At 38.8% G+C, this 19,913-nt stretch overlaps 1 protein-coding gene across 1 annotated transcript in view; it reads left to right on the top strand.

Annotated features, from left to right (window-relative positions):
* Positions 1–951: 951 nt before the first annotated feature.
* Positions 952–19,913, top strand: part of PLPPR1 (phospholipid phosphatase related 1) — a 111,172-nt gene continuing 92,210 nt past the window's right edge. The window contains exon 1 of the mRNA XM_041004505.1: positions 952–1,061. Coding sequence (XP_040860439.1) covers positions 999–1,061 — 63 coding nt within the window. The 5' untranslated portion in view covers positions 952–998. The remainder of the gene's footprint in view (positions 1,062–19,913) is intronic.

Genomic DNA, 19,913 nt, shown 5'->3' with positions numbered 1-19,913 from the left:
GTTGGCCTTGCAAATAGATAATCATCGTGTCACACCCCACGCCTCGATCCATAAGAACGGTTGGTAGAGACGATACCAAAACAGAAGAAAAGCTAATAAATACCAGAAACAGATGCCTGAAACATGCCACATTCCTATGGATAGAGAATAAAAAGTATAGATGAAAAATTATTTTCAACTGGGATAGAAGTTAGAAGGAAAAGGCCTAAAATCTATAAACCTCATTGGTGTTGTTAAGCGGAACCAAAATTAACTGATCTCCTAGGACAAGAGTAGTTTCAGTTCAAAGCAAGACAGACATGTTCTAATAAAATATTGAATAATAAATCTGCTGTTCCCACCTTCTTTATTCTTGTTAGTGAAGCAGTAATACATTTTCCTAAATGTTTTGCACTTGGGTCCATAGCAGAGCTGAGAATCCATCACAAGAAATCGGTGATATTGACCCAAGGTAGTTCACGGCTTGGTAACGGAGAGAAACTAATGGTCAAAGAGGAAGTCAGATTAGTGCTTCAGTATTAAGTGTCAATTCTGAAGGCATAGGCAAGGGCAGAGCCAACAGAGCCTTAGCGTGCAAGGCCACAAGGATCAGGCACGGGTAGGGAAGCGCCACGAAGAACTGTTTTGTACAAAAAAACTGTTTCATGGTGTGCGGAGTCTGTTGGGTTAAGTCACCATGCAGTGCGGGGCAATTAGAATTCTATTCGCTACAGCTGTGTGCACTGGGGACTCCCTACCTGCTCATTTTGCCTCTTGGGCTTTTCGTGGCTAGTCTATATTACTTGCTTTTCACTGGAGTGACTATTAGCCTGACTTGACTGTATTACAGATTCCAATTTTGCCTTGTTTGTATGCAGCCTGCTTGTCTAGAGGGTAGCTGATATTTTTATTTGAGTACCTGAGGGACTTTGCAGTATACAATTCTTACACCGTGAAACCTCTTTCTGTTTCAGCCTGGACAGTTTTAGACGGCACAGTCTTGCTACAAGGTATGAGAAATGGCTGTGGGAAACAACACTCAGCGAAGTTACTCCATCATCCCATGCTTTATATTTGTCGAGGTATGTCTATTTTTAAACATTTATGGAAAAAAAATGAGTAACAGTAACAGCTTTTATACTGAGAGCTTGGATTGTTTTACAAAATTACTTGGTTCTGTGTTTTATGAAAGTCTGATACAGATACTAGTAAAGAATAAATTATGCAAAATGATCTGAAACAGGAAGCCATGGCATCAGAACATTTCTAAAAAATTCATCCTTGGAATACAAAATAATTATTTTATCATATTTATTCTAATGGTGACATGAAAGCATTAACCATGGAAGAAGACACAACATTTTAATTGTTTTTAAAATGTGAATATACTTTTTTCAGGGATTCAATAATTAAAGCATTTCATAGGTGATGTCAGTTCGTGGTCTTTGGTCCTGGATCTCCTGGATTTGATTTTCAGGCATTTTCATGTAGTCAGCTGTATTGGTTTTTCTGGATCATAAAGTGCTTTGTTCAGTGTCTCCAGTTTTGTGCCATTGTGTGGTTTCTCCATCTTCCTGGGTTCAACTCCTGTACTCTTCCCCACTGTATCTCCCTCTGCATGATATTTGCTTTACAACAGCAAAAGAAAGGGAAACTTCAGGGAATTTGGAATCATTTTCATGGCAAAATAAGGTGTTGATTTCTCAGAGATCGTTTGTGCCTTCAAGGAGATAGGGCTTTTTGCTCTGAAGCTTAGAACTACAGTGTGCCAGTGCAAAGAGCCGAAAAGTAAGTTCCTCAAACTTCCTGTCCGGGTGGCTGGCTAGAGAATTCCCACACCCCGATACCCAGCTGCACAGTTTGCTTTGTTAACGGTACCTTTTGTGTCACTGTGAGAGGAACATGCATGTTGATCCATCTTATTATCGTTGTGAAAATAGAAGTTTGGATGAACTGTTACATATATTGGCAGAAATGTACTTTTGATACCTGTGTAAATTAGTCTTAATCATTTTGACAATAATATTTTTTGCTCTTCCCCTTGAAATATTTTTACACATCTGTAAAATCTGAGAATTTTAAATTGTGCTTTTGACCAAAGTTGGGTATTTGGTCATTGAGTTTTCCTTTATAAGCATGGGTGGATATTTTGAAAACTACTTGATGCCTTATTCTCTGAAGTTGGCTAAGCTTTTTATATTACATAACCAGATTGAAATAGTGAAAGTTGGAGCAGAAATGATACTATCATCAAGGCACAAATGCAAATTCAATCTAAGCTACATCATTGAAAGTATAAATAAAGAACTCATCTTTCAACAATAAAAACCTATTCTTCATGCTCTCTGCCATTAGTTTGCTATGCAATGCCAAAGATAACCCCATTCAGAAAATTTGTAACACATTTTTTATTCTAGCTGTAGTAATCTGTTCAAATTATAGCGAATCATCTTTTGTTAGTGTAGAAGCTATAGCACTTCTTTCAATGTGTTTTTATTTTGTCAGAAACAAAATTCTAAAGTGAGCTTCTCATCTGTTACCATCCTTATCCTCCTTACATAAATTTTGTCTTAAAATTTCTTAAAGACAACCAAGCCTCAAAATAATGGGTGTGATGTGTTGTTGGATGCTACTGTCTGAAGGTTTTCAGCCTTTGCTCTGTGGATGAAGAGTTTGGCTGGGAGAAGAGCAAGTGGAGAGGAAAATGAGGCCTTTGCAGCTGATCTGGACAGACATAAGTATACGTTGAAATATCTGGGCAATATTTCCTGCTGTGGTGTTCTAATTTATCATGTGGGTTTAAGCTGTTTCAACAACTTCTCTCAGGCCGACAGGAGACAAAAAGAGAACATAAAGCAGAAAAAGTTGAAACGAGAGGGAAAGACAAAAATCTCCAAGGGGCTTTAGTGATTCCTACGCATTTCATTCATCCACACCATTTACCTACATTACCCCAGGCTGTCAGAAGACATGACCAAAAGCACCATTATTAAAGTGTCACACAGGGCCCAATTTCTCAGATTATTTTTTTTAATTCTTAGTTGCAAGACTGTGCCTGTGTGTTTCTGGTACATTTTGCAGACATCAGCATCATCTACAGGTGGTAGATTTTTGTTTATTTGCTATCCTTTTGATGTTTTTTTTTTCTTGTCATATTGCTTTAAGACTCATAGAAGTGGGGTGTGGCAGTGGCAGAGGGCATTTTTGCCTTGTTTCTGATTTTAAAGAAATATTTCAGATATTTCACAACAAGAATAAATATACATTTTGATTTTTTTTCTGCTTCTGTGTTAGGGCTTAAATAAAATTAAATATTCTATCTCCATTGTTTTAATTGTTAAGTGATCCACTTTATGAGTTCCCTTGATTTTTCTTTTGATACCCAACAATTTCTGTGTAGTATGTCTAAGTGTGAATTTACACAGGACACTTGTTCTTTGTGTTGACTGAGAAGAGCCATTTTTCTCGCCAATTTTGGAAAACTTTTAGCCATCTCCTACTTTAAATTTCCTCCTAGTCTGTTTTTTCTCTGAAACATTTTGCATGTATTTACTGTCTCTTCCGATTCTTTCTGTACTCTGCCTTGTAACTCATTGTTACTTTCATTTCCAGAAGTCCTGTGTGCGTTTTAAAATATCTGCCTATTTTTTAGTCATTGACGATGGTTATGATTTTGTTTCCTTTATGTCTTACATTAAATGTATTGATCTCGTACTCTTTCATATTAGTTGTCTGAAATTATTGCCACTCTAATCTACCTATCTGTTGCATTTGCTGCCTTGGGCTCATGGTACACTGTTTGCTTGTTAGTTGTATTGGCTTATTTACTTATTTTTGGTCATTCTTAGTAGAGCTCCTCCTTTTGTAGGACTTCTGCAGGCCTTAGATGTTGAGAGCACAACTTTGGAAAGATTTTGCAAAATGTTTCCCTTAATCTTGGGTCCTATCCTCACAACTCAAACTTGCATAGTCCAAAGTGTATTTTCTCAAAGTTCATCTTCCTTGTGGTTTTCCTTTGATGACAGATGATTTATATTCAAAGCTCTCTGAAGTGGAAAGCAAACCTGCAGGGAACCTGGTTTTGCACAGGAGTCTCGGATCATCTTCCACCCCCTTAACCATTACTTTAATTGTATGCATCTATGAAATATAAGATTTAATTGGTGTAGACCAAATCATGTTGGTTAGAATTCCCAGTGCCTTAAACATTAAAAATTAGGCACAGTGCTCTGATTTGAGTCCTTGTGTTGTATTTCCAAGGACATTAAAATCCAAACACAGTTGTGAGATTGGCACGCATAGGTCCACTGTTGTATTGGTATTTTCAGTTATCAGCACCTTTTCATTCCAGATTACATGTGAATTTGAAAAAGGGAAGACAGCTCATTATTGCTGACAACTGTTCACACCGGACAGCTCTGTTATAATTTTTCTACCGTAGGTACTTTAATTTGAGAAATAAAGAGCACCTGCTTTTCCCTGAAGGCAATATAAACTTTGCCTATTTTGCATATGTTACATAGTACCCATGCTTCTGTAACCAAAATCTGACCACATTCTTTATCAGGAGTTTGAAAAATACTTAAAGCATAAGGATACAGAGTTAAGAATGAGATGCTGTGCTGCCCACAGTACAACAGTGATATACATTTTCTTAGTGATTTATTTGCATATGCACTGAGTGTTGATGAGACTAGTTGCCTACTGCTCTGTCCAGTTCGAAGTTGATAATGGAGCCAGAGCTTGCTTGGGACCTACCCAGAAGGCTGAAACTGGCACAGAAGTTGCCTGACAACATGTGGAATAGAAGATCTCATGATGGTAGCACATCAGGACCAACAGTCTCAGGTAATCCTTCTATGTCCCAGATGGGAATTAGAGTGAAATATCAGTGTCAGGAGAACAGAGATTGTAGAATTCCAGTGCATTTAGGTAAGGTAATGGGTTGAAAGCAAAGGGATTAAGAGTGAAGGGAGAGCTGAATGGTTTAAGGATGATATGCAGTGGAAAAGGCTGGTGGTTTTAGGAAAACAAGCATTTGAATGTCAGACAATTGGTAAAATGTCTTTTTTATTTTTGTGCTTTATCCAGTGTCAACTGATCTTTCGTTTTCCCTTTTCATCCTGATCAAAGTCTCTTACTCTGAATTCTCCTAACTAGAGGATAATGATTTTAAAGGCTAGAAGACAAATGTTACTGTCACTTGTGAAGGGGAATTCCGGAATCATTAAAATTCCAAGATGATGCATGACAATATTTCTGATCAAAGCTTTCAGGTCTTTGCTGCTCTGGTTAGACTAAAGCAAGTGAAAAATAGCCAGTATTGAATTAGACAAAAGCTGTAGAAGAGAGGGAGCAGGAGAGGACATGAACACGAGGACACTCACTTATCCACATTTTGGTCCCTTGAACTCAACAATACTTTTGCTTAGGATCAAGATAACTACAGCAAGATAGCTGAAAAATTAAACACAATGATTAAAAAAAAAACCCTAGCTTTTCTGTGTGATTACAACCTTAGTCCTTTTCCTCCTTACCTTTCTTTCCTTAGCCTTTGATTCTGGCCTCTGCCTTTTTCCCTTCTCTTCCTTTCTCTTTGCCATTTCAGTAACACCTCTCATGCTGGAACATCTATCAAAAGAATTTATCTGCAAGAAAGCACATTCGAATTAGTGTGGGAGTGCCTGAAAAATAAGAATCGTACTGATGAGATCTGCCAGACCGCCTAAAATTAATATCATAGAATTTCACAAAGTGTTTAAGACTAAGTTAATCCTTTTTGACAAATTTTCCCAGATACCAGTGAATTCCTCTGAAGACAATTTTGCTGTATTCTCTGAAAAATCATGAATAAGTCAAGCAGTCAAATCTCTTTCAAACACATTTGTGTTAACAGCAACTCTTCATGGAATATAGCTTCTTCACTTGACAATATTAAGTGCCAGGACTTCAGATGTAATGAATGCAGTTGTGGCCTGATGTGCACAGATGTGACAGTTTTATCATCTTGATGGTTGCTTGTACTCTCAATTTTTATTGTCTATTTTGACAACTCATTTTTCTTGGATAGAATCCACCAGGTGATTGGAATAAATGGCAGCCTGAAGGTAAATAATATCATAAAATTTGAGAACTGATGATTCCCAGTGTCTTTCTCTAGGGCCACAAGTTAAGGAATTTCTTCGGATTTGAGCATTTCAGTGTTTCCCTGGTTTTCTGTGCCTCAGGTTTAAGAGTATCTCTTGGCCTTACTTTCTGATATTTACTGGCAGGTGCTCACATTTAGTAGCATCTTCCATGGTTGCCTTCCCACACCCTACTCCCCCTCCCCGTCCTTCAAATATAGTAAAGACTAGCTCTGGCTTGGGTGACAGTGGGAATCTCTTGTAGGAAAAATTAGATATAGCCTCAAGAGCAATCAAGAAAATGGTCTTGATGTTATCCAGAAAGTCCTATGGGACGATTTTGAATGAAGAAAGTATGACTCCTGAATGGGAGCACTTTTTTTGTCAGATTTGAAGGTATTAACTTTGTGTACATAACTCAAGGTTAGTCATTCATAATTCAAATTTTTAGAAAAATAAAAAAATGAAATAGTACTATTATGTTTTATTTGACATTTATGATTTTCTGTTCTAAAACTTTAGTGCTGAAAAGTTTTAGTAGCTTGGTGTTGACTTTATACAGTAGAAATTTGGCCTCACTCCTAAAATTTCAAGTAAAAAAAAAAAAAAACCTGAGATGCACAGAAGTTAATTGACTTGCTCAAACTACATAGCCAGTAAGTGTTAAGTTTGGGACTTCAACATAAAATGAGATGCTTTTCTTCTGTACACCAAGGGGACTTAGAAATGTTCATGGATAGTGAGATTAAAAAACCAATTTATTTTGGTACTGGTCAATCAAATGTAAGAACTTATCAGAAAGATATGTCATACACTTGGACCAAACAGGGTTTGTTCCTGGTTTGCAGGAGTGGTTCAACATACGCAAATTGATAAATGAGATACATCACATTAACAAGTTGAAGAGCAAAAACTATATTATCTCAAAATAATTCCTGTATAACAAAGTAGTTATTAAGATTGGAAGAATGAAAGGCTAAACATTTTTATATAGTGATTTGATTAAGGTAATTTATATTAAACATAACGGCTGGATGGTCCGAGATGTTTATTAACTAATTAAACTCAAATCTGTCAGTTTGGGCTGTTTTTATGTTATTATCATTTCTATGTGAATTATTCATTGTCTAAAATCTAATGTGTTCACCCCACTTCCTAACCAATGCATCAAAATCATTAGATAGTAAACCCTGCAGTTTTCTTCTGGAAAAACTGCAAATTTTCTGGGAATAAATATTGTTCCTCCAAGAGATTTATTTTATATATATATAATATATAGAGAATTACATATGTTACATAATATATGTAATATAATTATATAATATATAATATAATTATATATTGTGTAATTATATAATTATTTATAAAATCATATATAATATATTTATGTTAATTACATTGCATTATGTGACACAGTTTCATAGGCTCTGGGATTCCCCCAACCTCTCCCCATACCCTCCCCTTAACCACATCCTGTGACTACTTCATTGACATTTCAATTTTAGTTTATACACAGAACCAACTATTATACACCTTTAAGTTGCTATAGGGTACTATTCAGCTGTCTCATGAATATTTTCATTTTAGTATTTAACAGTTTATAGTGTTGAAGCATAATTTTGCTGAACTTGGCAGATTTTAGGATAGTCTAAACTGGCTTATAACTCTAACAAGGCATATGTCAACAACTGAGGTGCAGAACAATTTTAGGAGGGGTGTGCAGAGAAATCTTCAATACCTTAGTGAGGAGTAACTAATCTTTGTGTCCTACCTAGTAAGGTATGTGTGAGTCCAAGCTGACCATTTCCTGTCTGGTTCTAAACTTTCCTTGTTCTCTGTCTATCCTAATTTTGTGTGTGTGTGTGTGTGTGTGTGTGTGTGTGTGTGTGTGTGTGTGTGTGTGTTCGTTCGTTCCTCCAAGGGATTTAGATACCTGGAAATTAATTTTAATAGTAGGAAAAAAATTCTTATACCAAAAAGATAGCATTTTACAAACTTTTCCCTCAACCATATTATTTGACCTACCTGTATTAGTATGTTTGGACTGTTAGAGCAAAACACTTCAGCTTAATTAAATTTGTAAAGAACAGAAATTTACCTACAGCTTTGATGGCTGTAAGGGTTGACATCAAGGCGCTATCACATCCTGCTGTCTGGTGAAAGCCGCGTCCTCTCCTTTCCAGTTGGTACCTTGCCCTCCATCCTCTGGAGGAGAGGGACATTGCGTCTTCACAGGGCAGAAGGAATAGGAGAGCAGGTGCACCAAACACCACGGAAGCCTCCTTTATAAATGCCTGGGTGCCATGCATGAGGGAGTCTTCATCACCTCCTAGTTCTTTTGATTCCTTGTTCCTTTGGTCCTTACGTTTTAATGCTTGAATTTTGGAGATGACTCATTCAGGCCTAGTAAGAATGCCAATGCCATGTATCTAAGATAGAAGTTCTCTGCTGATTTCTCAGGTTTGTCTTGGCATTCCCTAAGGCAGAACTCTTTGGAGCTGAAATACTGGTGTGTTTTATTTTCAACCCTGAAGGAAGACAGCATGATTCCATGAAGCAAAGTTGGTATTTGACAATCTGACAAAGTCACTCTAGAGCCTTTGGTGGGTAATTGAGCATCTCTGGGTTTCAGTCTTTGCATCCATGAATGGGTAGTATTACTATTGGCTTCTCTAGGTTCTTTTCATAGAGTTCAAGTATAGTTTTTTTTTTAATATCATTTTCTGACAGTTTCATAGGCGCTGGGATTCCCCCCGGCCCTCTCCAAACCGTCCTCCATATTGAATCCCTCCATATTGTTACAGTAGTACAGTTCATAGCCTGTCATGATTCCTTCCTTGCAGACAAATAGTTTTTAAGCTCTTTCACATGTGGCAGGTTAATGCCTAACAATCATCTCCTAAGGCAACGCAGTTAGAAGCTCCCATCATGAAAAACTCGAAGTTTTATTACCTTAGAGATGCCCTTGTTGCTTCACTTCACCCAGCATAGTTTTATTTAACTTGTTCATTCTGCCATCTTTTTTTTTGTAACTTGCATTATATGTAAGATTCTGTAGAATCAACTGTGTTAAAACCCATGACCATTTGATCGACTTTGGCATGGACCCTAGTTCAAGTGCAAACTCAGATGGCTGACTTGTCAACCTAATGACATACACAGAATTGAACTTTTTAATCTGTTTGCTTCCCACAGAAATTAGTTTATTTTGACAGAACTGAACCAAAACACAGATAGTTTTGACACTCGTCAAATACAAGATGCAAAACAGCCAGTTTGGGGGTTTTATATGCCTAGTCTTACTGTTAAAAAATAAATCCTAATTGTATTACATGTTTTCCTTTTGCTTTATTATGCAAGCTTGCATTTTATAAACAGTGAGAAAATGTATGACACAAATTTCCGAGTGAAATTAAGAACCTAGCTCTTTTTTTTTTTTATGTGTACAGTGACAGTGCTTGGCCTATTTGATTCCTCCCTGCTGCAGAGAATTCCATGCTGAATTCCTTAATAATGAAATTTTGAATGATGTTTGGTTTGTCTGTTATCTTTTATTTATTTGAAAAGCAGAGTTTCCATTCTCTTGTTCAGTCCCCAAATGCACACAGCGGTTGGGGTTGAATTCGGATCAAAGCTGGGATCCAAGAATTCACTCCAGGTAATCCATGTGGGCACCCAGCCCTCAGTTACTTCGGGCATCGTTTTTGCCTCCTTGCATCTGCATTAGCAGAACTTTGGAGTTGTGTGCTCCACCCAGGTACTGTGTTCATGTTTGTGGATATCATAATCACCAGGGCAAATATCCACCCTCATGCTGAGTTCTTAATGGCAAATTTCACTTTTCATTGTGGAAATTTACCATTTGTAAAAACATTTTCATTTCACGTTTCCTTTTTTTTTTTTTCAAAATATATCTTGCCTTCTCCACATGTTTACATATAGGGATCTTTTATGAAATAGTTTTGTGGAAAATGCATTATATCTTCTAATTGCACTTTACATAAACCTTTTGAAATATCCTCATGTATATAGAGTTTATCCACTTTGAGGGCTGGCATATCCTTTTCATTTTCACGTCCATGGACTTTTACAAACCATGATTTATAGAGCGTATGTGCACACCCCTCTAGAATTGCCCTGCGAGAAGGATTTGAATGCAAGCACAGATATACTTCTCTTAATGACAGATAAGCTCTGATTTGTGTTATTTGAGCAGCAATAGTGTGTATTTGAACAAACCTAGATAGTATTAGCCTATTGCATAGCTACATTACATGGTGTGTGTGTGTAATAGCCTCATGCTCCTAAAGCCATGGTGAGCACAATAGCATGAGGGAAAGTGAAGCAGTAAATAAGTAGGGAGACACACAAGTGTGAAGCTGCTACCAGCACAAGACATACTACCTTACAGAAGGCATTATTTTTACTTGTAGAAGGGGTATACTTTAATGATAAACATACATAAACCAGTAGTAGTCTATTAAGATCAAATGTTATGTACTACACATAATTGTAAATGCAGTACTCTTGTATGGTTGGTAGCACAGTGGGTGCTGGTTAGTACCAGGATCAACATACACGTGTGAACAATGCACTGGTGTCACCAGGTGGTTTATTCTTTAGCCTCATATCTAATGAGATGGGCATTGTATATGTGTCCCCTCATTGACCTAGACATCATGGTGCAGCACGTGATTGGTGCTTTCCTGGGTGACATTTTCAGAAAATATCTGTAGAGTGAAGAGAAATGCACGAGGAAAGAAGCTCGTGCTTTAATGAGCAGGTCTTCCTTGTGGCAGCTGGGAGCCGGTGGATCCTGGAGGCATTTGGGAGGCTGCCTAGGATATGCCTTAGAGTTCTCCCAGTCAAGGGGAGAGGCCGCTGAAGTATTCTTCTTGCAGGAGCTGCATCGTTGCAGGAGATTTGCTCCCAGTAGCATTGATTCCCGGGTGCTTAGGCCTTCCCTGCATGCAGCAAGTTTATTCCCGAACCTCAGAAAAGCTTCAGGCAGAGAATCACTCTTAGAAGAACCGAACGTGCTGAGCTATGACATGACACCAGCCACCTCTGCTGCAAGGTTCAATAAACTCTCACTCCACAGAATTGAATGGTATCTGCCAAGAACTTTAAGAAATGTCAAATAACCTTAAGACCTCAAATCATTGATTTTTCACTCACCTTCTGCAGATTCATGTTTTAAACAGCATCAACTCTATTGGTACGAAGTGATTTGAAGGCAATGCCACCTCTAAAACCAGCAGCGAGGCATGTTTTTCTTCTCATACAATTGTCTTTAACTTTGGATATGTCTCCACAGCCTGTCACTGTTACAGATGGAGCAGGGAAAGTGCTTTTGATTCTTTTGTAAATAAAACCAAGCTATATCGGATGAGCAGATCGTAGGGGAGAGAAGGATGCTCTGGTCCTTTGCCTGGTCCTGGGCTACCGTCATGGGATTTAGCTTCATTATCAGCCTGTGCGACACAGTCACATGATCTTGAAGAAATACATCTACACCTTCTGGTTTTGATTTTTCCTGTAAAATTTGTTGGACACTATATTACAAATTTGAGCGTAATTATCCCATAAAATATGACAATCTGACTTCTACTCAGATTTTTATGTTGACCAAGTAGGAATTACAAGAAAACAGGCACATATGTGCTCAGATGAAAACTCAAATTTTTCTAAAGCAAAAGCAACTATAGTATAAATAAAGTGCTTGCTTATTTTATTTTTAAAATATTTGTCAAAGATAGACACAGAGTCAGTGTAATAGAAAAAGAGAGCTCTCATCCCCTGGCTTATTTTCAGGATGCCCTCGGGCCTGAGTCTGGGAGCCAGCAAATCAGTCCAGGTCTGTGGCTGACATGAACTGAGCTAACTTGAGCCCTCACCACTGCCTCCCCAGGTCTGCATTAGCTGAAGCTAGTCTGGAGCCAGATCCTGGTGTCGAATCGATACTCCAGTATGGGATGGGAGCATCTCAACTACTAGGGAAAACACCTACCCCATATTGTTTTGTTCTGTCATTCAATAGGTTGAGTTTTATACATGACAAGACATTGCTTAATTACTTTATAGTGAATGAATAAAATCTTGAATAATCCCTTCAAAAACCTTTGTATCAGCCCTCAGCCCTCTCCCCACAACTTTTCTTTAATAAGAAATAAGAAAAGGAAGTAGAAATATCTGACTAGACTGACCTGTAGAATTTTTTTTTAAGATTTATTTTTTATTGGAAAGTCAGATATACAGAGAGGAGGAGAGACAGAGGAAGATCTTCCCTCTCTTGATTCACTCCCCAAGTGTCCACAAAGGCCAAAATTAAGCAGATCCGAAGCCAGGAGCCCTGAGCCGCCTCTGGATTTCCTATGCGGGTGTAGAATCCCAAGGCTTTGGGTCATCCTCCACTGTTTTCCTAGGTGACAAGCAGGGCGCTGGATAGGAAGCAGGGCTGCCAGGATCAGAACCAGCGCTCATATGGGATCCCAGCACATTCAAGGCAAGGACTTTAGCTATAAGGCTACCATGCTGGGCCTGGCCTGCAGAATTTTTTTATAAGGACTTCTCTTTCCTTGTAAAAAAGAGGTCTTTCCTCTCTTTAGTTGTACCTGGATTGGAAGTTCTTCAGGAGTGTCTAGAACCCTGGCATTGTTTAGGAATTGGCAGTTATCATACCCTGAACAGCTAGTAGAGTACTCTTTGGGAGCCCACATGCAGTGATAGAAAGCTGAACCTGGGGCTGAGGTGGAATGAGGGAGTAAGCAGTAAGTGAGGTGATTACGAAGAACAGAATATGGGTGTGTTTCCCTTAATTGAGAATTCTTAGCAGATTGGGGGATATTGAGCCACTCAGCTTCAAAGGGCTATTTCATCGACAGGATAGAAGTAGTTGAGCGGTTGTTATTTGCCTCCGTGGAATAGAGGCCGGATTTGAAGGTGTGCTGCTTCCGTGGTGCTGAACAATGCTCAGATACAGGAGCCCTTGAACATAAGCACTGGTCAGTGGTTGAGAATGGCCTGATGGGGGTGATGGTGGCTGTGTACCCCTGTGACAGTGTTCTTTGCCAGCACCCTTACCTTTGCATTTTAATCTTTTTTTTTTTTCTGATTTCATTGTAATTATTGTAAGCTCTTTTGGACATTGCAGCTATTCTGGAATCTTTATAACTCAACTTTCATTTGTTCCAAATGGTTAAGTATCTCTCTCCTGGAAAATTTGCTTAGTCTCAGTAAATGTCTGCCTGTTATTAGTTCATATTAGTGTTGCTTTATCACCGACTATAATATCCTCAGGGTAGAATAAACTGATATATTTGTAAAGGTAATGCCACTAAGTATTTTTTTTTTGCACAGCAGTAAAAAGAAGGAAATAGAAAAATTCTAATGAAGTCTTTAGGATAGTTTTCTTTAGAAACTTGTAACTTGGTACATTTCACATTTACAAATATAAATATCACCTGCGACTCACACTTCCTTTATTGGTTCCCCCCATGGTTCAGGCTAAAAGAAATGTTGAACTTGGGTGAGATATTCATTTGCTCTTTGCCTCAGTTTCCTTATTGACTCAAAGTAATTTATTGAGCATATATGGAAAGCATTAGACAAGGAAAGAGACCATGTCCTCAGCAGAAAGTAAGCAAGTGAAGGAATTAGACCTGTAGTGTTCAAAGCAGGGTTCCCTTATCAGTCAGCGTTATCTGGGAACTTGTTAAGAAGAGCAACTATGAGCCCACTGTGGTAGCCTGGTGGCTTAAGTTCTCACTTAGCACATGCCGGGTTCCCATATGGGTGTCACTTTGTGTCCCGGTAGCCCCACTTCCCATTCATTTTCCTGCTTGTGGCCTGGGAAAGCAGCAGAGGACAACCCAAAGCCTTAGGACCCTGCACACCCATGGAAGACCCAAAAGAAGCTCCAGGCTCCTGGCTTAGATCAGCACAGCTCCAGCTAGTGAGGGTACTTAGGGAGTGAATTAGCAGATGGAAGATCTTCCTCTCTGTCTCTTCTCCTCTCTGTATAGTTGACTCTGTATATTTTCCAATTTAAAAACTAAATCTTTAAGAAAAAAGAGCAAATCCAAATTCTGATGGTAAGGGACCAGGAAGCAGTGTTTTAACAAGCCCCTTAAACGAAGTTGACACATCAAGCTTGAGAAACCTCAATATTCTGCATTCCATTAGCGTAAACACTTCTTTGAGTTTCTTTACAAAGCTTCCTCTGACACAAAATAAATAGCTGAGGCATGAGTTGATGGTATTCAAAGAGGCAAACTGTTGTTCCCTGTGGATTTTTTCCTATTAATATCTGTACTGTATAGATTCGTTTTTCCAACATGAATGTTTTAGACATAGGGCCAGTCTGGAGGATAATTGTGGAATGGCTGAAGCAGCTTGATTCCTCGTCTATTTCTCCATTTGGGGTCCTTTATTGTATTACTTGGTTCCATTTAGTCCACCTGCAATCTGTCCCTTTATACAACCTCTTATATAAAATTGTTGTTATCTGTGATATGGTTTTGTAGGTGTGGAGATTTCTCTTCTCCTCATTTTCTTTTCCACCATTTTCCCCATGTTATCGCAGTTGTGTAGTTCCTTAGTAACAGTTACAAATTGATCTTTCTGCAGTTTGTTTCATGGCATTGTGGGTATAGACAAAGGCAAAATATCTAATATCGTACTGCCATGGTGTGTTTAACTGTTTCCTTAGGAGTCCTCCTTTCATTCAGAAGTAATCTATTGTCTATTCATCAGAAATGTAGGCTCAACCAACTTTCAACCTGCGACTGATATTTTATCTAAACCATGCAGATATGTGTAAAAAATGCAACATGTTTTGAGCATTTGACAATGGATTTTTCTTGCTAAACAAAGTGATTTACATATCAAATGAAAGTCAGGGAATCTGACCACTTAGTCTGTTCATTTTTCAGATACTGTGATAGTCATCCTAGGAAACCATTACAAATATAAGTAATTTTTCCAGTGAGTTTTAGAAATTGCCCATCAGCTGTTTTCTGTGTCACAGCTTTGGTAATGCAATCATTTGCAGTGTGGTAATTCAGGATTCACATGGATTCCCACAACCCGTGCCGTGACTGTTCAGTCAAGTGTGCGCTTGGGAATAATGGCGCCAGAAAAGTGATGAATGAATCACACCTCCTGAGTTATAAAGTCTGTTTTAGTAATCATTTGAATTTCCTTCAGATGTGATTATTTTTAGACTTTCAAAGCCAAATACTATGTATCTCCGCTATGTCCTCATTGCTTTAGGTTGTAATCATCCACAGACAGTGGTTAATCTTACATACAATGGTATGCTTCTGTGAGCGAAAGTACCCTGACTTCAGGGTTCTCACATCAGTTGTTTGTCACAGAAATGCTATGGTTTCCCATGCTACTTCTTTGAGAGAACTGTTGGAGTCATCTGATAGAAGGCAAGAGCATGTGTAGATGATGACACAAGCAATATGGAGGCCTCTAGATGCTTAACACAAGAGGCCTCTGTGCCCAGGGTTCACGTGGGAAGTAGCTAGTGATTGAGAACGGACAGGGTAGGCCAGTCTGAGGATCCACATTGCTACCCCAGTCTCCTGAGCCCTCTGTGCACAGGGCTGAGCTTGCTTGCTTTTCTCTTGCACTTTGGATGATATTTGAGAATAAGAAGGCTCATCATTTCCAACCAATTTCTTTCCTCCCCATCCTGCCTATGTGGCCTTGCATCATAGTTATACACTTCTGCAGAACAATTTTATTCATAAAAATACAGAGGCATTTACATTTTACTCATAAAAATAGAGGCATTTAAAACCTAGATTTTGGGAGAGGAATGCAATGTATAATTTTTTGAAGATTATTTGAAAGGTAGATTTCAAAGAGAGAAGGAAGGGAAAGAGTTCTTCCAACCACTGATTCACTATGGCTGGAACAGCTAGCGCTGAGATGGTCCAAAGCCAGTAGCATCTCAAGGTCTCACACATGCATGTAGGGACCTAAGGACTTGGGCCATACTCTCTTGCTTTCCCAGGCACGTTACCAGGGAGACAGGTCAGAAGTGGAGCAACCAGGATTCAAAGCTGTGTCCAAATGGGGGGTGCTGACTGCAAGCAGAAGCTTAACCTCCTAAACCACAGCACCAGTCCCTCTATTCTTTATTTTTCCTTACAATTGCACTTGGGCATTCTTCCATTTTTAATTTTAATTAAATTTAATAGTCATCCTATGATTGTAGCTGAGGTTTTATTAGCCTCTGGTTATCCTCTGCTAAATTGTATAATTTAGATGTTGGTTCTGAATATAGTTAGCAAGGATATGATTGAAGACTTCATTATGGTTACTTACCCAATCAGATACAAAATTTGGGTTAGCCCAGCAGTTAAGATAATTACATTTCATATCTAACATTGAGAACTGATTATTTTGATGTCTAGCTCCACCTGATTCTAGCTTTCTGCTAATGTATTCACTGGGAAGTTCAACAAGTTGGTCCCTGCCACTCACATGGGACACCCAGATGCTGGTTCTGAGTGAACTGGGCTCAGACACAGCAGCTGTGGCATTCAGAGTGATCACACAGATGGGCACATTTTATCTCCCTTTCCTGATAAAAAGATAAATAATAAATAAGAAAAACATGCCCTGATGTCCAGGAGCTAGCCTAGTGTCATCAAGTTGGCATTTCCATACCAACATAGACAGTTCTTCAAAGATTTATTTACTTACTTGAACAATAGAGTTAGAAGGAGGGAGACAAGAACAAAAAAAAGAGCCATTCTGCAGCTGCTGGTTCTTTCCCCAAATGGTCACAATGGCCAGAGGCGGGACAATCCAAAGCCAGGAGCTTTTACCAGGTCTCTCATGTTGGTGCAGGGATCCAAGACTTGGGTCACCTTCTGCTGCTTTCTTGAGCACATCAGCAAGGAGCTTGATCAGACATGGAGCAGCTGATTCTCAAATTGCCATCCACATGGTATGCTGGTGTTGCAGGCAACACCTTATTGCACTGGCCCCAGCATACAAGATGTCATTGATATCATCACCACACAGAACCATCCTGTGACCTTTCATTGAGCAAGACAAAAACAAGACCACTTGAAATTCACATTTGAACACAGAAAAAACATGAATATTACACAACCCACAAAATGTCAAACATCTCCTCTCCTGGCTAGATAGAACAGACTGCTGCTGCCTTAATGAAGACAGCTTCAATATTCCTCTCCTCTGCCTAGTGCTTTGAAAAAATTTATTGAAATATCTAATCATAAAATTATCCTTTCTGAAGGCATTTAATTGAAGTTACCTCAATTCCGTGGACACTTCTCAAGTCAGTTAAAATTCCATCTGTAAGTCTGTTCTAATACTTTCTTTGTGGGTACTGGGAGAGAATCAACAGATGGAACATCACTGTCTCTTTGCCTTTCAAATACAGTGTAAATGGAGGAAATAACTAATAGCTAATGTTCCTATTCACTTTAGACTGTGTACTATGTATTTTACATGTATTAACTTGTTCTAATCAATACAATGAGCATATAAAGTTGCTACTATTATTACTTCCATTTTATAGCTGGGGAAACCAAAAGGGAAGGGAATTAAATTGCCTAAGAGTGCGCAACTAATGGCAAAGCTGGGGATCAAATCCAAGCTGTCTAACAACACATCCTTTGTTCTTACTTTCCTAGTTTCGTGCTTCTGAGATCTGTGTATTATTAGCAGTGTAGAATTACAGGTTTCAGATCCTATGTGTAAAGACTATCAAAAGAATACCCTTCTGAGTTATCAAGGCTCATGGTGCGATACAAGCAGAGAGAAATCTGTAGTTTTTGACTATGGCAAACTTACCTGCACAAGAGGAAATAAAATTTTTGTGTAACATGGTTGAGGACTTGCGTATCATGGTGTTGTCTGTGGCCATGCATTTCCCATGAAATTCTCTTCCTCCTTGATAATAGAATGTGGAATATGTTTGACTGGAGGAGCTATTTGACTTGCCCTATGGGGTTCTCTCCGCTTCTTTTATCTTGTTCTGTCTTTCTGTCTTCAGTGTTGTCTTCACCGTGGTCATAGCACGTTTTCTTATCTCATCGCCTATTTGATCACTCCTTTACCACTAACCATTCTTACACAGTTTGTCAGGATTTCTGTAATGATTTGGCTAATTCCACACCACTTCTGGTCTTTGTACAATTTACTAATGTTAACTGGTAAAGAAGGAGCTTATTTGAATGCCCCAGCATACATAAAATAATGAGTTTTATGCACCCAGAAAGCCCCATATTAGATTCAAAATAAGGGATGTGTTTGACTTTTCTATACATACATACACACACTTCTGTATACTCTATAATTTTTTTAAGATTTATTTTTGGGGGCCGGCGCAGTGGCAGAAGTGGTTAAAGGTCCTTGCCTTGCACGCCCGGGATCCCATATGGGCACCGGTTCTAATCCCAGCAGCCCCGCTTCCCTTCCAGCTCCCTGCCTGTGGCCCGGGAAAGCAGTCGAGGACGGCCCAAAGCTTTGGGACCCTGCACCCGCGTGGGAGACCCGGAAGAGGCTCCTGGCTTCGGATCGGCATAGCATCGGCTGTTGCGCTCACTTGGGGAGTGAATTATGGGATGGAAGATCTTCCTCTCTGTCTCTTCTCTCTGTATATCCGCCTTTCCAATAAAAAAAAATAATAAAAAATAAATCTTTAGATTTATTTGGAAAGGCAGATATACAGAGGAAAGGAAAGAGAGAAAGGTCTGCTGATTCACTCCCCAAGTGGCCACAGTGGTCAAAGCTAAGCAGATCTTGAAGCCAGAACTGGATCTCCCATACAGATGCAGGGTCCCAAGACTTTGGGCTTTCCTCAACTGCATTCCCAGGCCAGAAGCAGGAAGCCGGATGGGAAGTGAAGCAGCTGAGACATGAACCGGTGCCATATGGGAGCCCAGTTCAAGCAAGATAAAGGTTTTAGCCAATAGGCTACTGTACCAGGCCATACTCTAGAATTTCTAAATTTAATAGTGAAAGTGTTTTATAGAAAATTTGTACATTATATTTAGACATAATTACTCTTTTTATACCAATTTTCTGCAACAATCATTGGAAAACTACAAGCATCTGGATCCTGGGGACTAATCTTAGCATTTCCTATGTAGACTACACTTCATCAATTCCTACCTGGTATCATTTGTGTTGCCATTCATTTTCACAATTGTCCCATTGTTCCATATTGCCAGTCAGATTGTGAGGGCAATACTGCACACCTACAAAAGGAAAGACCCTGTCTAAAAGCAAAATAATGCTAGTTTCATTATAAGCAATTCAAATGCAGATTACCATCATTTAATACTATCTATGGAAAATTTAATACTGAATGTGCAAGATCATTTGAGTTACAAAATTTATCAATATTGAATCTTGGTAAATTTGCATCAATCCTATGTTCACAGAACCAGAAATGTGAGTCAATTCAGTGAGAATTCAGTGAGAACTATTTGTGTAGAGTTCAGGTCTCTGAGCGTATGCAGTTCAGTCAGTCATGAATCCCTTGTAAGGCTTCCAGAAAATTCTGTAAAAAGTTGGATGAAGTGACAAAGCAAAACCTGTTTAAAAAGAGAGGCAAGGTATTTCTATCAGTGAAGGACTAGGGATTATGTAAAATATTTTTGTTCAAGACCTTTCCAGAATCATATTTTGTAGCAGAAATGTAGAAGGAAATTTGACCTCCTATGGAGGAGCATTTCACCCTTGAATGCTTGTAAATAACTCTTTGAAATACATTATCGCCCAGCCAACATATCCTGACCTGACTAGCACACC

Source organism: Ochotona curzoniae, unplaced genomic scaffold (assembly GCF_017591425.1).
Source record: "Ochotona curzoniae isolate NIBS_2020 unplaced genomic scaffold, NIBS_Ocur_1.0 scaffold_3208, whole genome shotgun sequence".
Taxonomy (NCBI): domain Eukaryota; kingdom Metazoa; phylum Chordata; class Mammalia; order Lagomorpha; family Ochotonidae; genus Ochotona; species Ochotona curzoniae.
The sequence above is the reverse complement of the archived record's forward strand: the minus strand, read 5'-3'. Positions and strand labels throughout refer to the sequence as shown.